Consider the following 12,586-nt stretch of genomic DNA (forward strand, 5'->3'; position numbering starts at 1 on the left):
CATATTCTAATAGTACACACAACAATATGTATTATGTAATGTATCTCAAAGACAATATGGAACTAGTTTACCACTATAATTATATTACCTTTTCCTGCTTTTGCAGCTAGATTAGTCACCTCAACCTCCAACCTAGCCAACCCCTGTAAAAACACCAAATAATATACTTACTTATGGGATCATACCTAAATTATTATTTTAGTAAGAAATCTAAAGCATACTCACAAGGCATTACAGCTAAAAGAGCTATACGTACCAATTATAATCTCAAACCAACAGTGCAAAAAGTCAAAACCAAATAAAGAAAGATATGATAAGTTCTGAAAAGTGCACAAAACCCAGTGAGTTGCCCAGCTTCATGGATCTTGTTATCCTAAATTGCAAGGTAACATTAATTGGTCAGGAAAATGTGAGTTCTCTCATCCCGTTATACCTAGATGATCTCCTAATAAGTGTGTATTCGAAATAATAAGCAATCCATTAGTAACCAAGACATTCTCATGAGCTCGAATCGAATCAAGCTATGATTGCCTTACCTATTATATCACATTTAGAGAAAGGTCTTAGGTGATCCTCATTACAACAAAGGATTACCTTGCTTTTTTAATTAATAACTTTACAAGTTGAACTTACCATGTGGTTTCCCACATATTAGGAGAATCAAGCACCAAATTGACATGGTTCCAAAATCAACCCATCTTAGCAAGGCAGCCCGTAGATGCGCCCCCGTTGAGGCTAAAGAATTGCTAAAGTTGTGGATGAGTTGATTACTTAAGGCTACGTAAGGTTTAGCATGACCCTTGTTCTAAACATGATGTGTTAGGCAATGTTTAAATGAACGGAAACGAGTTTCAAGGAGTTTTCCCTTCACCTCACAAGGCGTACGCCTCAAGGCAAACCGAGGCGGAATTAATAAATAAACAACATCAACCGTACCCGGTAAATCCCACAAATAGCAAAGTCATTTGTAGGGTTTGGGGAGGGTGCGATGTAGGATGTAGGCACACCTTACCTCTATCCCTAGGGATCGAGAGGCTGCTTCCAGAGATACCTCTGGCTCAAAATCAAACAGACTAAACATATATAAATAGGCATCTACCAAAAGACACAAGTGGTGAAAAGGTAGAACAGTCAAACAATATAGTATCTTGCAACCATGAAAGTACGAAAAACCTAAGCCTCTAACAACAAAGCTAAACACCTATGTATACTCCACTAAAAGTCCTTAACCTTAATTCTACGCCAGCACAAACTCCTATCCTGAACCATGTCCTCAGAGAGGTGCAAATCTAGCCTAATTTGCTCCTCCCAAGTCAATTTAGGCCTGCCTCTACTCCTCCTCCCTTCTACATTTAAAGTTTCCACTACTCTTGCTGGCGTTGTCATTTGTCTCCTTTTCACATGTCCAAACCATCATAATCGCCCCTCCTTTATCTTTTCCACTATATTAGCCGTTTCTAACTTTTCCCTAAAAACCTCATTTCTTATTCGGTCTAACCTTGTATACCCACACATTCACTTCAACATTGCATCTCTGCTACCTCCATCTTGCGTACCTGTGTTTTCTTGATAGCCTTATAGTCTGTCCCATACAAAAGTGGCTGCTCTCCACCTACACCAACCTGCCTATATGCGATGGGCTACGTCGCTATCTAACTCCTCATCCCTTTGTACAAACGATCCTAAGTACTTGAACTTAGTTAACCTTGGAACCACCTCACCCGCATTGGTGAGCCGAGTTTCCCCTTCGTTGCCTGATCTAGTGAAATCGTAGTATAGGTACTCTGTCTTAGAACGACTAATTCTTAAACCTTTGTCCTCCAAAGCAGTTCGCCATTCCTCTAACCTCGCGTTCCGCAACTAACACAGTATCATCTACAAAAACCATGCAGCACGGGACTCTCTCCTGAATCGACTTAGACAACTCATCCAGGTCAACCGCAAAACGAAATGGGCTTAACGCAGACCCTTGATGGAACTCTACCTCTATGGGGAAGAAATATGTATCACCTACAGGCACCCGCACACTAGTTTCAGTACTACCATACATGTCCCTGATTATTTCTATAAACTTCCTAGGAACCCCTATATCCTCCAAACTATCCCAAATCAATCTATGTTGCACACCATCATATGCCTTTTCCAGGTCGATGAACACCATATGTAAATCTTGCTTCGTTTCCCTATACTTTTCCATTAATCTCCGTAGAATGTGTATCACTTTTGTAGTTAAACGGCCAGGCATGAAACCAAATTGGTTTACTGGAATTAAAAAATAAATATAAAAATTATATATCGTATAAAATAATAATACTAACTAAATTCATCTAAATCATCAAAACACACATAAAAAGACATAAATTGCTTGAAATTGACACAAAAAGTCAAGAACAAATATCAAAACCCCGTGAGGCACACCTGAGGCGCAGCCCTTGTAGCGCCTCAGCCCCTCTCCCTCTAAGGCGCACATACAATATAAACCCCTGAGGCTTTTTGGGTGTTAGATAGTAAAGACATTAACTACATTTGCTGCATTCCAAGATTAGATGATATGTTGAATTAAATACATGGTTCTTGTGTTTTTTTCCAAAGTCAATCTACGCAACGATACCATCATATTAGAATCTAGCCAAAGAAGTTTGATTTAATTTGTTATATTCAACGGGACATGATTAGTTTTTCAAAATGGTGCAAAAAATTGGTTCCAAAGTATGCAATAAGATTTCTTTTAAAATTGACTTTCAACTATAGCTTTTGATTATTTCTTGTCACGGGAGAATTCTTACTTTATAAAGCATACTTGATGAATGCAAACAGAAAAAGTTCAGCACATCATTTTTTTTGGAACCCTCATTTTCCTCTGTAGACCTTTAATCTTTGGGTGTGAAGTGTTCTCTTTCCTAACAAATTAAATTCCTTTAGAGACTAGAGCAGTCGGTTGTAAACCTTTCTCCTCGTATTCCCTAATGCGAGCATCTACAATCTTTGGTTTGGAATGTAAAGAGTAATGTTGACTATTGGGTATTGATTTTGGTGCATCATTCCATGCCATGCCACGCATAGCATGGACATGATGAAGAGGGTAATGTTGATGACTCTTTGGTACTTTCGTAAGGTACGACTCACAAACGATGAAGTTTTACATGTTACATGGTTGGGTTTAGTGGGGAACAAGAAAAAGGTGAGGAACGAGGGAACCATGCATTTATCATGTTAAATATGTTATATATAAAATCAATTTAACATGTTAAAAAATATTTTTTTCAAAAAAAAATTCAGAGTTTTTGCATATAAATACATGTAGAACCCTTTTTTAATTAAAAAAAAAAACAAAACCTAATAAAATTAAAAAAAAAAACAAAACCTAATAAAATTAAAAAAAAAAGCTTAAAAACCCTTAAAAGGTAAAAAAATTATTTACAAAAATGTTTTATTATTGAATAGATTCTACACATATTTATATGCAAAAGCTCAGAAAATGTTTTTGAAAAAAATATATTTTTTTGGTATTTTTTAATTGAATTTTTATGATATATTTAAATTGGTTCCCTGGTTCTCCACTTTTTTTAGTGTTCCCATTGAACCTCACACTACATATATCTAGGGTAAAGGTTTCTATACAAAGGACCCTTTATCTAAGAAATGAAAGTAGTGTTTTACCCCCTTAGAACTGATTTTTAATGGTTGAGATCACAATGACAAAAATGTAAATTGTGTTATAAGTTTTTATAACTAACTTGACTTGATAGGGGTATAAATGTCAATAGACATCAATTAAATTAAGAAACTGTATAACTTTCCTCCCTAAAATCGCGATTCTCTCTCTTCTCCACACAAATCAGAGATTCCCTCTCTTTGCCACCCTAATCCGCCATTAACCACTGTCTCCGGCCACCACAAAAAAAACCCTAAACCTCCTTCTACGGACATCCACGACTTCTTTCTTACATTGCGATTCAAGTTTAAACATTTGGAAGGATTGTGTACGATTCAAGACATTATGTTTTAACAGATAGAAGGAATGTATTTTATGATTCAAGTCATGGTGTTTTATGTAAATCTGGAAACATTGTATTGTGATTCATATCATGGTGTTTTTTCGGGCTTCTCCCTTCATCGTCATTGTCTTTTAAAGTATAAAGCACCATACTAAGAACACATTGTGAGTATACAGGTTTTAAAACACCTCCTTAAAAAATAGGTATAAAAACACGATACTAAGAACGTATTCTGGAAATGCAAGTTTAAAACACGATGTGGAAATGCAGGTTTAAAACACCATACTAAGAATGCATTATGTAAATGCAGGTTTAAAACAACATACGAAGAACATCTACCAGAACGCAAGCGTAAAACACTATGAATTGAACTACGATATTATTAAAACACCATGTTATAAATTTAGTTCTGATGTGTTGTGAATGATGCATTATGCGAATGGGTGGTTATCAAATCTTGAAAATTCTTTAGCTTCGTAACTGCATATTTATTAGTTATTACCATATTTGAATTGTTGATGCGTTTACAATTATACCCTAAAATATCAATTTTATTTAGTGGCACATGTCTTCACCATATTCCTTCTTACACTTCTCACACAAAACACCCTTTGTACAATAACCCCACCCTATATATGTATAATCAATGTTGTAAAAGTCGGCCTTGTACTCGGCGAGTACTCAGTCCTCGAACCACCTCCGAGGCGAGTTTACCTTAGTCGGACTTGCCTAGTCGGCGACGGACAAAATCGGTCAACATAGGCCTACTCAGCCTTGTACTCAGTCTATTCAGTCTATTCGGCCTTGTACTCGGACTACTTGAACTTGTACTTGGCTTACGTGGCCTTGTACTCGGACTACCCGGCCTAGTACTTAGTGAGGTTTGAACTTTAAACATGTTTCATTTTAAATTTCAATTTTTGACATGAATTATGCTTATTTTTACATATATATAATATACAATAATTAATTTTCTTTATATTTACCATGTTCCTGTACTCCACAAGTACTCCAATTACTCCCAAATCCCCAGTAGCCTATATATATATATATATATATATATATATATATATATATATATATAGGTCGTTTATTGTACAATTGCCCTTATCGTACGAAGCGTACGCTGAGCAGTTTCAACATACGGATTTTTTTCCTTAACATGCGGAATTTTTGTTTTATCAACATGCGGATTTTTTTCCTTACCATGCAATTTTTTATTTTTTTCCCACATGCAATTTTTTTTTGTTTTCAACATACGACTTCCTTTTTTTTATATATACATGCGGATTTACCTCCCCAACACAAATCCGCGTGTTGTAAACCCAATATCCGCATGTTATATCTTCACAGCGTACACAGCATACGTTAAGCCTAATTGTACAGTACACTTATTCTATATATATATATATATAGAGAGAGAGAGAGAGAGAGAGAGAGTAAAATACAATAGTGCTTATCGTGCGATGCGTACGCGAGCAGGAGATTGAGACGCGTCATTCCTTTTTTTATAATGTGTGTGATTATGTATATAACATGCGTAATTAGGGTTTGGAACAACCCATGCGTAATTTTGAGTTTAACATGCGTAATTTCATGTTAGGTGGCATGCGGTCGTATAAATATTAGAGACGCGGTCGTATCAAACTCGGCGGGAAGACCGCGTACAAGTTGGAGGACAAGCCGATCCTCAGTGATTGGGTGGTTCACATCTGCAAGTTGGTTAGCAAGGTCCTTCAACTGTTGACAATAATCATCCAGGGATTTGCAAGTAGAAAGTGTCAGGTTGCAAAATTTTGTTTCTAAGGCACCAGCACGAGCCTTCTTATTGCTCAAAAATTTCGTTTCTAATTTGACCCATGCAGTACGTGCAGTGGACTCGTTCTCCAGGACCAAAAGAAGGAGGTCATCAGATAGAGTGGCATAAATCCACTGAAGAACAAGGGCATCGAGTTCTTTCCAAGATGGATATTCCGGAGACTTGGGTTCGGGTGGGGGTGTCTCATCGATGTGATTGAGAACTTGATATGCCGTAGCATGTAACCGAAAAAGTTTTATCCAGGCACTGTATGTAACTTTCTTGCCATCCAAGGTTCGGATTTTGCTTTGTATGTTGGTAACCGAGTAGGCAGGGTGTAGGTTGGATTTGATGGCAGATTGGGAGGAGTCTGGTTGAGCAGTTTTGCCATCGCCGTCCATGGTAGTGTTCGAGAACAGGGGATTGCGACGGCAGGGATTGAAAGAGATGTTGCAGGGTTATCAGCCGAAGCTGGGTAGGGAACCGAAAAAAAAGCAACAGCGATTTGGTAGAGAGCCGAGGCTCTGATACCATAAAAGTGCAGAAACTTTATTAATCTGAATGAATGATCATACATAGGAGAGGATCGTATATAAAGGATCCAAAGAATAAACAAACCCTAGCACTAAATAAGGAAAGAGATAAATCTGGAACAAATACAATATCTATCTCTAAATATATACATAACAATTATAAACTATATCCGTTAATATGCGGATGTTCCTTTTTTTATAACATGCGTAATTATGCAAATAACGTGCGTCGTTAGGGTTTAACCCAACCCATGCGTAATAATGCAATAACGTGCATAACTATGCAATAACGTGCGTAATTATGTCAAGTTAATTACTATTGTGCCCCGCGTTCAATTGAAGGCCTAGGGTAGGTCAATCGTGTGGTTGAGATACTCGCGTACGCAACGCACGATAACCAATATTGTACGTTAACCGGCCTATATATATATATATATAGAGAGAGAGAGAGAGAGAGAGAGAGGAAGGTTAACGTACATTACGGCTTAACGTACATCAGGTACGACAGGTAATTACGCACGTTCATTTTAAAATCACGCACGTTATAACTAAAAAATCCAAAATCACGCATGTTGAAACACAATAGTCACGCATATTGAAAACATTAATCACGCATGTTATAGAAAAAATCACGCACGTTGTCGTACGTGAAGTACGTTAAGCCGTAATGTACGATATACTTTTTCTCTCTCTATATATATATATATAGTAAGATGTTACCGCAAATGTTCCAAGTTAAGTAGCTATCAACCTACGTCTAACTTCCTAAAGTTCTGCTTTGCAATGGGAAATTGAAGTGTTAGCTAAGGTGTGACTATATAGTCTTTGACTTTGCAAAACAAAAGGTGATCTTGTAAGTTCAAACATACCTTCCGAGGAACTTCAAAAATAAAAAGTTCATTCCATCTGGCACTGCCAAGATCATTACTTTTGGAAATCAAGGGCCTCACACATCTAGTCCTTGCACTCTGAGGGAACAGCCTCTGCTGACTTGCCTCCTGACTGTCAACAACAAGCCGGAGTGCGCAGAAGAAGCGATTACTATTTCCATCAGTAACGATTGGTAGATCCTGTTGTCAAGAAAAGAAAACATAATTTTTAATATTCGCAACCATGTTCGGACCAACTTCACGATCACTTATGTGAGGATATCAACCATGTCAACCATACAACCTTGGCTTCAGTTATCTGCACCGCAATATAGCATCGTCCTTCCCTTGAATCATCAACTGAGTTCAATCGATCTGAGTATCGTGAAGGTGGGATCCACACGGAGGCACTGTCACCATACCGTAGAAGGTTAACTGTACTAGAACTTTGTTCATACTTCTTCAAGTAAATGTCACATCCAAGCCTATTCTCTACGGTTATAGTCTGGAAATCTTCCACATCCAATGCAGAAAAAATTGAACCATCTTCACCAACGCTGTGACTGCTAGTTTCCTGCCAAGTATTTATATAGAAAACAAAACAAACATTAATTCATGTAACTCAACATCCACAAATTATTGAAGATAATATATTTTGACGCCAACAGACCTCCTCTGACTTGACTGCCTTTTGTTCGAGTTCTTTCAGTCTTCCCCATGAAGCGATGGTTTCTGCAAACGTATCAATACTTGCAGCACTAAGATTTACATTAAGGATACTTGTAGCTGCAACACGTGCTCTTTTTCCAAGTTTTGATTGGCACTCATTGGTATCGTACGTTTCAAATCTTCAGAAGCAAAATGGATATAAATGAATCGGCAGGCGTTAGTTTGCCAAATATCAAAAGAAAATAAGCAACAGAGTACAAGATGTTGTAGGAAAGGTTTAAAAGAACGGAATCGAGCCTCGAGGCATTTTCCCTTCGTCTCACGAGGCGTAACCCTCAAGGCACACCGAGGCGGAATACATACATATATACATATATATACACACACACACACATATATCTTAGGTTAGGAAAAATAAAATAATTGACACAGAAAGTCTAAAACTTAGAAAACACACATAACCCCATGAGCCACCCTTGAGGCGCACGTTTTCTTACCGCATCGGCCCTTAGAGGCGTATGTACAAACATAACCCCATGAGGCGCGCCTCATACACTTTTTCTTACCGCCTCGCCTCGAGGTGCACGCCTCAACCGTTTTTTTAAACCATGGTTGTAGGTAAGTTAATACTTGAGTAATCCATCAAATGGTTCCACCAGTGGTTCCCATGAGTCTAACAGTGTGTTAAAAGTTGATGCAGCAATTGAAGATATCACCACAGCATTCATAGAGTCTATTCCACCATGAGTTGCAAGCTTAATGTTCGTGATGGAGACATCAAAAAACGGTGTCATCTGGAAAGAGTTCAAGATACGAGTATGAAATGTGAGGGAACAAAAATATAGAACTATCTTTATCAACTTGAAAAGTATATATATGCAAGCTGGGTACCACTCCACAAAGGCTGTCTAAAATGGTTAAAGAGATGCATTTCAATTTTATATCCGCCATTATGTTCTCTCGTGTTTTTGGTTTCACGGAATCACCAATAGCGAAGGCCAGCCGGCTGGAAGGCTTCTTCAAATCAGAACGTGCAAGAAAAGTGCAGGCCTGAAAGTAGCCAAAGAAAATGGCATTAGGCTCTCAAGTTACAAAAAATTCTACTTCCTATAAAGACGACTGAAATAAAATCTACCATAATGTACACGCAAAACAACCATATTATTTATTGTTAATCTCCAACTTTAACAATTGTAAATGCTGACCTGATTATCCAGTTTCCAGATACTCCAGCATGGAGATGCTTTTGAACTTGAATAACTTGCTATTGGCATCTCAGGAATATCAGCTTGGCTAACAAGATCCATCCTCGGGCAGCAGACTGAATTCAATTTTGGCATCTCATCTACTTGAGTAACTATGCATCCCATAGAAGCATAACCTGGGGGTGCAATTGGGTACCAGTAAAAGGCTTCATCCACGCCTTTAATAGTGACATGAGCAACTTTCGTAAACTGCACAGGGTTTGCTGAGATGTCAGGATTGTCAGCCTTAAATATTATTCCCAAGCCAGGTGGCTCCAAACTGCAAAGGTGATCAACACTTATTACGATGGTGTGATGAGAAAATGGACAGAGAGATGGAGAAAGAGCTCTAACCCTTCAGTTATGCAGTCACCTAAGATTTTAAATCCAGGACGTGGTATAGGTCGCCAAACAGAGACCGGTCTGCGGATATCACTACCCTTATCCCACCAGATCCTCTCAAAACTTGGGGTGGACATATAACAACTAGCTTTGGAAATTGATCTGAGAGCATCTGACCCTGATGATGTACTTGTTATACCCTGGTTACTTCTTTGTTGGTGTGTATTCTCCTGGTCAACAGTTACATCAGACCTGGATTCTCTTGTAGAGAGACGATGCCAACTTGAGTTTAAAAGAAGAAGATAGTTAAGATCATAGCATATGTCTTGTGGGGGACAGCTAAGAGAGGGATTTGAATGGAATGATCCAACAAGGTTGTCGAGTCTCCAAATGCTAAATCCTGAATGGTATGTCTTGTTTGAAGAAGCATTGAACATGCAAGCTGAATATGCTGTGGATGTTGCCAGGTCTGCTCTTATGCAGTAGACAATATGATTTGGTGGTGGCTGGTTTCCAATATGTGCAACACACCCTAAAGCCAAGTATCCTGGGGGTGAAATAGGAATCCACAGAGAACAATCACAATCCATATCCTTCACTTCAGTTTGTTGGATATCAGAGAATAAGCCAACAAGCTTGAAGCCAAGAGGCCTACGTACACGCCCAAATGAATTACTCACAGCCATAACAGCTTGTGAAGGAGGAATGGGCCTAAATCAACCATATTGAAAAAAGGTAAGGTCAAAACCATGGTACAACTATACTTATCAATAAACATAATAAAAATGCAAAATAAATGAATATCTGTGTAGTTCAAATCCAAATCTAACAGTGATGTTTCTAGTCTAGGTATAAACTGAGAAAATATTAAATAAATAAATAGCACTCCCATACACATGCATGAAAGAAACAGAATGTGATACACCTTAGAGTGATCATTAAATAACTAATAACCCACCCAACAACTAATGAGTTTCAGCGTGTAAGCATTAAAAACATTTTCTACCTGGAAGTCACACAATCTCCCAAACTGACATAATTCTTGGGAGCTCGAGGTCTCCAGAATGTAATTCCATTATGATGCCCCTTCACTGCATAAGAAATTAAGTGCCCATTCTCCTTGTTAAACGATAGCACAGAAAATGAAAGAAACAACAAATGGATGACTTGCCAAAAAAGGAATAGTATAAATGAAAAACCTTTTGGAAGCACCCAAACTTGATCATAGTTGGTACAAGGAGACAATGGATCAGGACTCTTAAACTGTAATGCTGCAACTGCCTGACTTTGTAGATTAAGAATCAGGGAGATGGCACTTAAAGATAAGTGGACAAATATATCGGACGTTGTTAAAGATATATTTGTTTTGTCCTTTACAGAAGTATATCCCGCAGAGATATCCACTGGATCAAGAATTCTAAGACCAGAACCAGCCTCCACAGTTAGATCTTTGACAAGAGCTCGAACCCATTTATCATTTTCTTTTAATGCAAACCTATTAAGAAAACAACAACTACATTAGGCAACTTTTATGGTATTGGGAGTGATTGAATCAGAGATTCCTCAAGGCACTTTTCTTGAGAAAATACAATGATCGTTGACTTCTCATGGATAGTAAAGTAGCTAAACTAGTTCTCTAGGTATGAAATAAATCATCTGAAGTTCAGTCATGTCTTGCAGACTAGAAAGTTACAGCGGGTATGACATCCCTATTACAGCCAAGTCACATGTTCTCATGGGGGATGCCAAATCTATGTGCGTTGACATCCCTGAGTAAAAGAAAAGATCAAAGTTATAAGATCTCCAACTAGATAAGGGTGTTGGGAATCTTAATTCAAGAGAAAACAAGGCATTAAGGAGCTTCCTCTTTCCTGAGAACATGTACCCTTGTACATTTAACATACATGTAGTTAAACAAATTGAAATATTACATGAAGCTCAAATCCATTCTTGCACGAAGAAGCTTTTCAGCATGGAAGGAACCATCAATGGACGATCTGCTGCTATCATAAAAAGTGAACTCAGGAGACACCACCTGCCACATCAGTAACATAAGGCTTGTTGGTAATTGATATATAAAGGTATTAGATTAATTTATTTTTATTGTAAAAGAAATATACTTACTGGAATAATATTATAAAATGTAATTACAATGGAGGGGAAACCCCCAATATATAAAGCAGAAACCCCTAGACTTTAAACCTATTATAGGGCAGTTATGAACTGGTATTTGCTTTCTCCTATTAGGACATTGCAGTGAGAGTTAGATTCAGAAAACATGAAAGCACAAATGCAATTTGTAAATAAAGCCAATGTTGTGTTGCATATAAATTTCATTAAAAGTTAGCACCCAGATGTGACCACTACTGAAATATCAGATAATATGATGGTCTTAACCCCCATGCGAGAATCTATTCATTAAGCAGTACAAACACACTAATCTCAATGTGTATTTCAAGCCACAGACAACCTCATGCTACACTCTACAAGCTGGCCCGATGAACAGCGAAACTGTGTAATACGATATTGACTCATAAAGCATAACATTCAGAAATAGATGGAATATATAGATGAGGTCTAAGTCTGAAAAACAAAAAACTATCAAACACTCATGGAACCATTATGATAACCTACCTGGGCCTCGAAACTTATACTTGGTTTAGATGAATCACTTTGATCGGAGGAGTCGGGAGTACTTGAGGAATGTGATGATTTTTCAACTCTATCCAGGCTTTTTCTTTCACCCGTTGAATGAAAGTTGTCCTGCATCACAACTTCTACACCATCTTCAATGGACACTGAGAAACTACTATCATTACTCATGTATGTGTACTCTGTCAAGAGCCAAGCATTCTGACACAAAAAATATTATCATCAGATGACAGTGAAGGGAAACGTCAGTTCGGCATCTTAACACTTTTTACTGTCATTAAGGTGGTTTGGTCCAAAACTTGGTACATATATAGACTTATATTTCCTGTTAAAATGTAGGCTATACATACATGGCACAAACATTACATAGTACCCATATACCATAGAAACATGACGTTGATTTACTATGATCATCTGATTTTATATCTCAGTTACCTGTAGACTTCCTTGGCAGAAATTTTGCTGAGGGCTTTACTAATAA

General features: G+C 37.7%; 1 protein-coding gene across 6 annotated transcripts in view; it reads right to left on the reverse strand.

The window, feature by feature from the left end:
- Positions 1-12,586, reverse strand: part of LOC110887015 — a 59,941-nt gene that overhangs the window by 15,801 nt on the left and 31,554 nt on the right. For all 6 annotated transcript variants that reach the window (XM_035978891.1, XM_022134916.2, XM_035978893.1 and 3 more), the window contains 12 exons: positions 12,088-12,306; positions 11,385-11,488; positions 10,653-10,948; positions 10,460-10,544; positions 9,466-10,164; positions 9,073-9,391; positions 8,759-8,917; positions 8,498-8,661; positions 7,869-8,046; positions 7,503-7,772; positions 7,199-7,399; positions 89-143 (listed from right to left, as the gene is read on the reverse strand). In XM_035978891.1, coding sequence (XP_035834784.1) covers positions 89-143; positions 7,199-7,399; positions 7,503-7,772; positions 7,869-8,046; positions 8,498-8,661; positions 8,759-8,917; positions 9,073-9,391; positions 9,466-10,164; positions 10,460-10,544; positions 10,653-10,948; positions 11,385-11,488; positions 12,088-12,306 — 2,749 coding nt within the window. The remainder of the gene's footprint in view (positions 1-88; positions 144-7,198; positions 7,400-7,502; positions 7,773-7,868; positions 8,047-8,497; positions 8,662-8,758; positions 8,918-9,072; positions 9,392-9,465; positions 10,165-10,459; positions 10,545-10,652; positions 10,949-11,384; positions 11,489-12,087; positions 12,307-12,586) is intronic.

Source organism: Helianthus annuus, chromosome 10, assembly GCF_002127325.2.
Source record: "Helianthus annuus cultivar XRQ/B chromosome 10, HanXRQr2.0-SUNRISE, whole genome shotgun sequence".
NCBI classification, from domain to species: domain Eukaryota; kingdom Viridiplantae; phylum Streptophyta; class Magnoliopsida; order Asterales; family Asteraceae; genus Helianthus; species Helianthus annuus.